Source organism: Atta colombica, unplaced genomic scaffold (assembly GCF_001594045.1).
Source record: "Atta colombica isolate Treedump-2 unplaced genomic scaffold, Acol1.0 scaffold52, whole genome shotgun sequence".
Taxonomy (NCBI): Eukaryota; Metazoa; Arthropoda; class Insecta; order Hymenoptera; family Formicidae; genus Atta; species Atta colombica.
Window position 1 is genome coordinate 484,650 of NW_017259542.1, and position 12,237 is coordinate 496,886.

General features: G+C 28.9%; 1 protein-coding gene across 1 annotated transcript in view; it reads right to left on the minus strand.

The window, feature by feature from the left end:
- LOC108691807 overlaps positions 1 to 2,426 on the minus strand; it is a 4,076-nt gene extending 1,650 nt beyond the window's left edge. Inside the window, exons 1-5 of the mRNA XM_018199718.1 lie at positions 2,118 to 2,426; positions 1,401 to 1,802; positions 934 to 1,191; positions 617 to 679; positions 297 to 389 (exon numbers count right to left, since the gene is read on the minus strand). Of these exons, the coding sequence (XP_018055207.1) occupies positions 297 to 389; positions 617 to 679; positions 934 to 1,191; positions 1,401 to 1,802; positions 2,118 to 2,426 (1,125 nt within the window). The remainder of the gene's footprint in view (positions 1 to 296; positions 390 to 616; positions 680 to 933; positions 1,192 to 1,400; positions 1,803 to 2,117) is intronic.
- Positions 2,427 to 12,237: the final 9,811 nt, after the last annotated feature.

Genomic DNA, 12,237 nt, shown 5'->3' on the forward strand with positions numbered 1-12,237 from the left:
CTCTTATGTATAGTCTACAATAAAAGATATAACTACAAATATTATTTAAATATCTCTTATATTCGTATTAGACGAGTAATTGAGACTGAGATTAAATTTAATTAATCAGAAGAAATAAAATATCCGATTTAGTGAACTTTGCTTTGATTTGTTAAATTTAATGTCAATCTCGAACCTATAATAATATATTTAGTCTGGTACAAATATTAAGCTATAGTATATGCATTATAGCTTGAAAAATATTTTTTTTTACATTTTAATTAAAATGTTTTGCATCACTTTGATTTCTTACGTACCGAACGCAATAACGGCAAGTTTACGTGAAAACATCCGCCAGCGGAAAACTTGAGCTTTCGGTTTAAAAATTCCAATAAATATTCGACGTAGTCCTGCATTCAAAGAAAAGTTTTTATGCAGATTGCAGTCATATCAAAATGATTGCTGTATGTACATAAATACAATAAAAATAAAGTCTCAAAAGAAATTTTATGAAAATAGATGGAATCGTTAGAACAAAGAAAAATTTCATTTGTTGAACAAAAGATTAAATTTGATATCTATTGAAGAAAATGTATAAATAAAAGAATGGAATATGTCAAACAATTTGTCTACTTACTTCATTTTCTTTTTTCATCAGTCTTACTTGCCATTCGATCAGAATTGGACCTAGGCAATTGGCCTGAAACAAATCACGTTCTCAAATTCTCTATTAAAAATATATTTTATTTCCATTTAAACATTACTTTTTAGATTTAAAAAATATATCTATTTATATCTATTTATAATATTTGCATACACATCGGTCATTATTTCATGCAGAATTGTCCAAAGTTTGCACGTGTGATTCTCATCACATTCTTGCATTGTCATCTTGACATTCTTTATTATCTAAGTATAAAAGGATATTTTACTGCATCTGCAGAAAAGTTTTACTTGGGACGAAGCGAAGTGACAAGCGATAAGAAGTAGTAACAGCTGGAAGAGAAATGCCAGTAACCAAGTGCACATGCAGAGGACTAGCGGCCATGATTGCACATCCCACTTCTTCACAATCATCCATTCGATTATAAAATATACGTTGCTGACGATGTGCAGGCACAAATTGCAAAGCCAGAAGAGCAATGACAACGAATACAGCGACTCTAAACTTTCGGCGGCGACCATCAAATCGTTATGTAGACTCAGGATTGTCTTTTACAAACAAATAAAACTGTCATAATTTGTTTACTATCAACTAACACTGATATAAAAATCTATTATTTAAGCATCTAGTTTTTAATTTAAATGAAATAAATTTTATATATGTATGTATATATCTATAAAATTCTGCACTATATTTTATTATTTTTATATTATATTGTATCATAATTATGCTATTTTTTAAGAAAATTAAATGAAACCTTCTTGCTAATGATTGTTTTAGTGTATCCCGATATCGATGGTAGATTTTGTATTGCAACGGAATTAAGATGACCAAACCGCTGACCTAGAAAAATAGTTATCGCCACGAACTTGTAGATAGCTATCGACGTACCAATGTAGGGAATCATGTATTTCATATTACTAGTCCATGTTTCTAAAAAGGCGTACATTCCGATACGATTAACAATTATCCAGATAATCGTGATCATAATTACAAGGAACCACGCAATAATCGTAGTCCTTGTCTCTTTGCGAGGATAACTTAAACGTCTCATATTCTCATCGAAATCTTGCAACGCATTCCAAATCCTGATAAAACTGCGTCTCGTGAATGCCGTTAAACCCAACTCATACATCACTACGCTGTAGTTGATGATCACCTAAACAATTTATTTTCTCATCATCAATCATTGCCTTCATGTTTCATTAATTTAGAAATTTAAAGTTATTGGCCAAAGACTTTAGGCTCATTGCGCCATAGAAAAAGAAAAAGAAGAAAATTTAAGTACTAATTAGATTTGTTGGAAGATCAAATTAATGATAAATTTAATATACAAACAGATTTTCTAGCCTCAAAGGATTTAAATAAATAAATTTTTTATTTACATCTATGATAATATATATATGTCAAAAAATTAAGTGTACATTCCTATAGCAAATAATCTTTTACTCTATCTCAACTAATTTCTACTGACCTTTGTATTCTCTGTTCCTCCAATGGTCAAGGTTTCTCTTTTGACATTTAGAAACTTGGTAAATACCTCGTATGATAAACAACTGTAAACAATAGCGACGATCACCGTGAAGAGTAGACTGATATTCGATGATGTCCATCGATATTGTGAGAAGTTGTAAGGAGCGAAACCGAATATTCGCATGGTGTATATCATTGGCCAAATGACCTTATAAAGAGATGAATTTGGATAGCGCCTCTTCTTGATTCGGTTCCTTTTCACCTTGGTGAATAGAGTTGTCACATTAAAAGGAATAGCTTGTAACTCCATGTCAAAGAAGAATAAAATCGAACGATGCCTTTAAATTAATGAAATCTAGCAAACATGAGTTCCTCGCGATCTTCACAATGAGGTGAAACTTGCATCTGTCTAGAGCATAGATAATTATCAATTACAACACAGTCATTTGCGTTTGAAAAATTTAAATACAATCGAAGACAGAGATATACTTTATAAATGGATGTGTGTGTGAATGGTTGATTATTAACTTTACCGATCTGTTCAAATTTATTATACGATCATATAGTTCGAATTAATGTGATTAAAAAAATAAAAAATTTTGACAGAAAAAAATTCTTTTTAATAAACGTTATCAAAGAACTATTTTTTTAAAATATGATAAATTACATTTCGGGTCAAATAAATCCGATAACAGATTAGGATTAAATTAATACGATAATGTACAATCAATGAAAAAATAATAAGTAATATATAATAAATTGCAGTAGAAAAAATAAATAAACATGAAAAATATTGTAAAAATGTGAATTTGTATAGTACTTAATTAAAATAAAATTTTACAAATAACCATAATTTTTTAAGCATGAATACATTAGAAACAAAAATCTAAAATCTCTGTGAATTATTCAGATTGTGTTCCATTTTCTCATCATAAAAATTTTTCTGTAATGTTTGTATTCGTACATACAGATTTTTTAAAATTAATTATTTGTTAAAGTCGATTAGTATGATGAACGCGGCACGAAAGCAAAGTTTACAATCGTAGGAAAGTAGATAATGTAGCTTCCAATCAGTCCATCTTCAATTTCGTGAGTAAATATTGAATCAGTGAAATCGTGAAAAGTCTGTTCGCTTTTGCCTAGTGTCCCGGAAATTACCACGTTCATCGATCAATTGCATTGTCCTAGAAAACATAACGTCCAAAGACAACGATGAAGCCATGATAAATAAAGCTAGAAAGAAAGTAAGATGAATATAGAACTGCAGAATAGATAAAGAATTACGAAAAAACGGCATAAATCCTAAATGCAGGAAGAAGACAACTTTATTCTTCTCTAACTGCAGTTTCTCTTAAAACGTCACAGTCAATCGAACGCGATAAAATCAACTAGTCGTTCGAAAATTCTGAGCATCTCTTGCTTTTTATTCTGAAAGTTAAGCGAATTTTAACATGGCCCTTGGGCTATCCTAGAGCTGTCGCAAAATTCAAACTTTTTCTGCAAATTTGATGGTAACTTTCTATTGACGTTATAAATCCCAAAAAATGTATAACTCAAGAGAGAAATATGGAGGAAGAGTGAAAATAAAAAGATTTATATACAATAATCTCGAAAACAATAAATGTTCACAAAAAATTCAGTCGTCCGAAAATAGACGGTCGTTTTGCTGAGTGTCTAATATATTTACTGAGATTTGTTCTTTAAATTGTAACAGTGTTTGTCGTAATTCATTACATCACATAAATTGTAAACTTTTTAAAACATTTCAGCCGTATGTACTTACATGACAGGCCGAGTCCTCGTAGTGCATCGATTATTCCGAATGACGTTGTGAGGACTACGAGGATTCAATGTTTCATGGCACTCTTGTCGCGCATGATAATGTGGGATTAGAACCATTCGCGTAAACATATCCGTTAGACGGACACACAAACACATTATACACGCTCGAATACTACCGTTAAATATTATTCCACGTCGTCCTCGAATGAATAATTGAAGAGCAGAGAAGAATAACAGGTGGAGACAACCGGTCGAAGCGGAGATAGATACAATCGTATTGCACAAAGAGCTAACCTGTTTGCATTCTATGTTGCGTCGTGGTACTGATTTTATTATATGGACGGCCCATTTCTTCCCGATTCTCATGATACTTTTGTAAAATGTAGAAAATATGAATATATATATTTATTTTTTAAGATAAAATATGAATAAATATATATATTTATGTATCCTCCATCAACAATTTATATCAATATTTATGATGAAAACAATGTAAAAATAAATAAATCTCTCTAGAACAGATACAAGTAACAATTTTGGAAAATTACATGTGTTTATTGTTTCAACAATAACGATAGAAATAAAATATAAAATTATAAGTAAAATTTAAAATAAATCAAATAAAAAAGATTTCCTATTTTTGATCAAAACAGATCTTGGTAATATTCTTAACATTTAAATTAAAACTTTTGTCAAATTAAATTAATAAACTATAAATCTAAAAAAATTACTACATAAGTCAAGAGAAATTTTCAAGCATCGCTGCCTCGGTATGATGTCCTTCTGCACGTGAATGTAAATTAAGACTATTCTTTTGCATGTGTGCCATTTCCGAAATCAATCTTTCATTCAAAAATTTCTCCTTATCTAAAATTTGGATGTTCTTCCAATCAAAGTCATGTGAAAATTCAATATGATATTCAGTTTACAGAGTGAGTGTTCAGTGTTCCAATTTATATCTATGAATTTATATCTACGATGTTCAGATATTCTGCTGGAAAGTTTCCTACATGTTTGTCCCACATAAGATGCATCGCAATCTTTACAACAAATCTTATAGACTATATTTTTATTATCAAATTTTGGGAGAGCGTCCTTTTGTACTTTTATAAATCTATTTAATTTGTTATCGCTGAAAAACGCTAATTTTATGTTGGTGTCTTTGTCACAAATCGACGAAAATTTCTCTGATATAGAATCAATATATGGTAACAGAAATCAAGATATACGATCACTAACGTCATTTGGAATATTATTACTAAAAAATTTTTTGTTAAATCAATATTTTAGACGACTATTGATCGTGTCAAAAACAAATTCTACCGGATAGTCATTATTTAGTAATGTACAAATAATGAACTTAATATTGCTATAGTGAAATTTTGGATCTGAGAGTAACACAGCTCTCTGTTCAACATATCCATTATGATCCATTATCTTTTTTATGAGAAATAGGATGTGACGATAAATAGTTCAAATCCTGAGAATGTTGGTTTGTGATATTATTTAATTCTAAATATTGTTATTAATAATGTTTACATCTGAGAAATTAAACTATTGCCTCCTATTTCCAAGGTGAATTGCAATCTCGAATGGAATGAATTAAAGGTTGTCAAAATAAAATCAATCAGACGGGCCATCACGATATCATCAACATATCTGAAGTAAAAGCAATTGAAAACCTAACATTGCTATTACTTTAATAATTTCTCTAAGTCTTGCATGATTAAATCTGCTATAATAGGAGACAAGAATGTTCCCATTGGTGTGTTAAATTTTTGTTTGTATATCTCACCATTAAAAATGAAATACCATTAAAATTGAGTTAAGTACTAATTCTAAAAATATAAAAAATTCTTTTTCCGGAATAGTTGATTTTTTTATATAATTCCATCTCATTCTCAATCGCCAAATTTAATGGAATGTTAATAAATAGAGAGATGACGTCAAGAGAAATTAAAGAATAATTAGTTTCCAACCGCTCTCTTAACTTCTGTGCAAGATGAAAACTGTTTTCGATTTTACTGAAAGATTTAGGGGATTTTTCAGAAATAATGTCGTGTAAAAATGAAGCCAAAGAATATAGAGGACTGTCAATTGAAAATATTATGATCTAAAGAGACAATTAGGTTTATGCACTTTTGGAAGTGCATATGCACGAGAGTTACTTTCATTACATATTTTTTTGTATTATTGAAATACTATTTGAAATGTAATTTTTATTTTTTCAATATGTGGTAATAGTGGACTTTTTTGTGAGAATATTGATAGGGTTTTTTATGACTTTGGTATAAATGTCCGAATCATCAAATTTTTTTGATTTTCGAAATGTAAGTCTTTTTGTTTAGAGCCATTATTTAAAATCATAGTGATATTTCTCTTATCTGCCTTCGTGAAAATAATGTCTGAATTATTAGTGAAAAATTGTTTTGTGTACTAGTTGAATTAATCGTTTACAGATTATTTTGAATAAAGGACGATAAATAATTTTTCAATATAAGTACAATTCCTTAAATAATAATACTTAAAATATTATTAGGTTTAATGTTTTTAAAACTATTTTCTATATTTTTAATAAATTATAATAATGTTCTTTTTTTATTAAACGAAGGTAATACGAAATTTTCCCCTAATTGTAACAGATATTGAATTTTTTTAGGAATTGTAAAGCCAGATAAATTTGAACTAATGTTTTAATGTTAAAAAATGAAGACTTTGATGTTGTTTCAATAAATTCAATAGAATCTATTTTAATGTTAAAATGATTGGAACGACAAGAATTACTCCACTGTAGACAGACAACTAATATTGAGTATCTTGGAAATCCGAAGCACTAATACCAATCTGATTCGGCTGATTATTCAATACATGATAATAAATCGGAGATGTATCATTATAAATTCTTCTTTTATTCTTTTACAACATTCATTTTATTTTTCTCAAGAGAATGATTTCCTCCTTCCTCATATAAGATTGAAAGGTGTAATATTTTAGGCTATAATAGGAGATTTAGTCATGCAAGACTCAGAGATTAAAGCAATAGCAATGTTAGGCTTTCAATTGCTCTTTTATTTCAGATATGTTGATGATATCGTGATGGTTATCCCTTCTGATATGATTGATTTTATTTTGACAATCTTTAATTTATTTCATCCAAGATTGCAATTCGCCTTGGAAATAGGAGGCAATAATATTAATTTCTTAGATGTAATCATTATTAACAACAATAACTGTTTAGAGTTAGATTGCATCACAAATCAACATTCTCAGGACGATACTTGAACTATTTATCGTCACATCCTATTTCTCATAAAAAAGATATCATAATGGGTATGTTGGACAGAGCTATGTTACTTTCGGATTCAAAAATTTCACTATAACAATATTAAGTTCATTATTTGTATATTACTAAATAATGACTATCCGGCAGAATTTATTTTTGATATAATCAATAGTCGTCTAAAATATTGTTTAACAAAAAATTTTTTAGTAATAATGTCCTAAACGACGATACGGTTAATGATCGTGTATCTTGATTTTTGTTACGATATATTGATTCTACGTCAGGGAAATTTTCGTTGATTTATTAAGATACATAAAATTAATGTTTTTCAACGATAACAAATTAAATAGATTCATAAAAAAACGCTCTTCCAAAATTTGATAATAAAAATGTAGTCTATAAGATTTATTGTAAAAATTGCGATGCATCTTATGTGGGACAAACATGCAGAAAACTTTCCAGCAGAATATCTGAACATCATAGACATATAAATTCAAACACTGACACTCACTCTGTAGTTACTGAACATCGTATTGAATTTTCACATGACTTTGATCATGAAAGAACGTTCAAATTTTAGATAAGGAGAAATTTTTGAATGAAAGAAAGGATTTCGGAAATGGTACACATGCAAAAAAGAATAGTCTTAATTGATATATATCTTTGCAGCGATGCCTGAAAATTTCGCTTGACTTATCTAATTTTTTTAGATTTATAGTTTATTAATTTAATTTCACAAAAGTTTCATTAGTTGACAAAAATGTAACAATTTCAACGAAATATGTTTTATATTGAATTTTTTCTTTTTTTTTCTTTTTATTATGTAATTCTTTATTTTACAATTCTAATGATTTTGGTTAACAGTTTTTAATTATTATACAATAATTTATTGCGGTTCTTATCGATTTGACTTAATAACAATATATATGTGTTCTTACAATATATATTTGTTCTTCATAATTGCAAATTTGTCTTAATATTTACTGCATGACCTTTTACTTGGAGAATAGTTCTTATCTGAGCGACACGTCGTACACGGACGTGTGTTTTAAAAATGTGTAATTTCTATATTTGATTTTAACATTTCTACTTTTTAAATTTTAACATGTTCAATAAAGCTTCAGTGCAATGCTTCATGTTCCGTGATGATAAGTCATTTAAATTGTTTACGCATATATCACTCTAATAATATTTATTTAAAAAAAAAATATCAAATTAACGTTGCAACTTTGTCAATTTGCAAGTGACTTAAACATTATGGACATGTGAGCTAATTATACTTGCATCATTCTTGCTGAAGAGGACTCCAAAGAGAGTCGAAACGTTCAAAATAAAGACATCAATCTAACATCTGATTAATGATTGTTCACTAAATAATTGCGCCGTTTATCATTGCTGACTCTCATTAGTCTACTACAGAGTGTGTCACCAAAATCCAATTTTCAATTTAAATTTTCCGCTATATTGTGCCTTCGCCAGAGATTGTTGTTGACGTCTGAGAAAGCCTAATGCTTCTAGTAAACAATCATATTCTTAAAATGGTCGCGATGTTGAAACCAAGTGCGGAATATAATCGAAGAGCAGCGATCATCGAAGGCCTTCGCGCTGGGCGCTCAGCAGAATTAATTCGATTCTTTAGATACCCGAAATCAACCGTTTATGACGTTGTGGCAAAATATATGGCTTTAGAACAGTCCAATCAAAGTTCCAGTATGTCAGCGAGAAAGAGTCACTCGAAAGAACGCACCGCGAGGACTCCCGCAGTCATTGAAAGAGCTCAAGCGCTGATTTTGGATGACCCAGGGCAAAAATCGTTGCAAAAATTAGCATCAAATGTTGGTGTAAGTGAACCAACAATGCGTCGAATTGCCAAGGAGGATCTTCGGTACAAATCGTACACATTAAAGATACGATAGATGCTCTTTGAGGCTACCAGGACCGAATTGCTCTCCTCGGCTCTCATTCTGGCCTCCCAATATCCAGATTTAAATCCCTTGGACTATTATGTATGAAGCATAGTTGAAAGGGTCATAAACAAGCAACTCGGCATCCCAATGTAATGTCATTAAGGACCGCTATTGAGGCAGCATTCGTTGGCATGGACAGCACTATATTACAGCATGCGTGTGAACACTTCAGATGAGAGGCCGTCATTCAAGCTAATGAGGAATATATCGAATAATTGTGCTCTACAGGGATCTCTTAAGTGCCATGTAAGGATTTTTTATAATATTTAATTTTTCATTAAAAACATTTTGTTTAAAGAAATTGTTCGATTTGTCCGGATTTTGATGCACCCTATATATATTTATCTTTTGGATTGTTTAAAATTCGAGAATCCTAATACAATTATTGTTATATTTTTCAACTTTATAATAAAATACCCGCAAATTTGGTTTGTTGGACTTAAAATTATAAACTATCACAAATTCATTGATCATCAATTTAATAATAATGCTAATAAGCATTTTAAAACATTACAAAGAAGTTATTACAAAATCCTTAGCTGGAAACTTATAAAATAATAATCGAATGAAAAAACGTTTTCGAAATAAAATTTATGATATTATATATAGGATATACAATATTATGATCCGAAAATAATTATATAAGAAATAATTAATTATGTAATTTATAAACAAAGAAAATATCTATTTTTGATTATATCTTTTTATATAAAATAATTGTAATAAATTATATAAATCTGTATGAGCATTCTGATGAAATAATAAAGTTGTAACATTGAAATAATAATTATATTATAATGTAAACCCATTTTCAATTTGAGAAATGTGAAGAGACGTATCGAATGTAGCTATACACGAATAGCGATATTAAACAAAGAATATTTAGGATGCAGAAAAACTATATACTATTCAGACAACGCTCCCGAGAAATGTAATTTAACGCGGACGGATGATATGCAGACGAATTCTCGAAACAACGAGAGGAACGAAATGTATTTTCATATACTTCTTTCGCAAAAAAATGATGAGACCACATACTCCAAAAATACAAATGACGTAGATAAATTTCATACATAAATTGAACGTTTTTGTAGCAATTTTTTCCTTTTTATACCTCCATAAATTTTTATAAACATAATTAATGATATTAAGTATGTGTATGACTAATAGAAATATTTATTTAGATTTATTTCATTAATTATTGATATTTAAATAGCGAATGATCGATTGTAAATTGATAATATATTTGCTATAAATGTAATACAAGATTTAACAAAAAATTTTAAACTCTTAACTCCCTTTCAGAACAAAAACAAATTTCGATAGTTGTTTTTGCAAATTCTTTACTGCATAGTAATAAACTGTGTGATGATACTCAGAGTTAATAATTAATAAGTTATTACAATTAAGTAATAAGTTTAATTCAAGAAAAATTGTGTCAATAAATACTTTCTTTGATTCGCCGTTTATTTGCTACGAGAAAGTTGAAACAGAAAAAAGATTGTCAGAGGCTGGAAAAATAGAGTAAAAAAGAATGTTTTTAAAGATAATGCCGTGAATGCTGGACAGCTCCGTCGTCACATCGTGACGTTGCTGTTCTCATTCCTCGTGCAATTAAACAGAAATGACGAAAAAACTTGGCGACGGAGCGACTGAATACCAGTCAGGAATAGTCTGCATATTAAGAGAGTATATATGTCATGAAAAGAACGTGCAATAACCTTTTGTGAACCGACGACCCATTTGTGGTTAGCCCTTTTTATTTTATAAACTTCTTACTCAATTTTTATGAAACATGGCTTATGAAGTAAATTGTTAATGGTTTGAATCTGAAGTCAAAAATAAAAAAATTCAAAATGGTGGACTTAATATGGAAAGATTATTTTTCATCAGATTATTTTTAATTAGATTATTTTTTAGAAATTTGAATTTTAGATTTCTGAGGCCAGAATCGAATTTAGCAACCCCGAAAACTTTTAGAAAGTAAGATCTTCCATAAGTTAGAATCTCTGGTCTTATCCTCAAAGGATAAAAGCGATAAGTCGCGAATTAAAGTACTTGGTTACCGATGACCTCGGAATAAAGCACGAGAAAAGTATTCACGTCCTTCGCAGTGTCCATGTTATAAAACTTTTCTTCAAATAAAATTTAATATATTATAATATATATTTGAATGAAGAGGAAAAAAGGCTGGTAAATCGTTTCGCATTTTTATTTCGTAAAATTCATTTTGAAAATAAATTCTTAAATAAATTAGATTTTATTTATTTAGAAATGGGAATATATACACTAAATATATAAACAGAAATTTACGCACTTTTATTATAATTTATAGTTTAATGTTGATCTAATCAACTTTATTCTAAGTGAATAAGACAGATTAAATAAGCCTCTATGGTAGGAAGAAGGGTGAGGAGGAGGGAGATTAAAGAGCAAAACTGTTCATATTTTACATTCTTTAAATATCTCAAGATAAATGTTTGTGTATCATCGAAATTACCCTTCATGTCGACAGCTAATTAATTATTCCAATCGGCGCAAACGATTAATCCGCCAAATCCATATAATATAATAATATGAAACTTGTTTAGAGAAACTTGTTTGGAAAATGAATGCCAGTCTTATTTCTTAAAATTGTTCTCCACCTCTTTCATTTTCTGCCGTTATTTGTCACTTTCGTGACCTTTTTGAAAAGTAATAATAATTTGCTTCAAAAACATTACATTTTTGCCAAAACTTGCACTAGAATCGCTTTTCATAGTGTATTAATTTGGATATTTTTCATTAAACTTAAAAATTAACTGACTAATGCTTTTAGAGGAAATACACTAAAATATCATTTTTCATTTTTCAAAAATATTTTTACGTATTGCTATGAATTTATTTTCGTTATTTTTGATTATGTACATAAATTATTTATTTTAAATAAATATATATTTTATATATATTCTGCGAATATAAAATAATTCTAATTTTAGAGAAACTTTTGTTTTAAAAAATATAATAGATTTTATAATAGATTGTATAATACTGCAAAAGATACATTCGAAGATACTATAATATATTTTCTAAAAATCAATGTATCATAG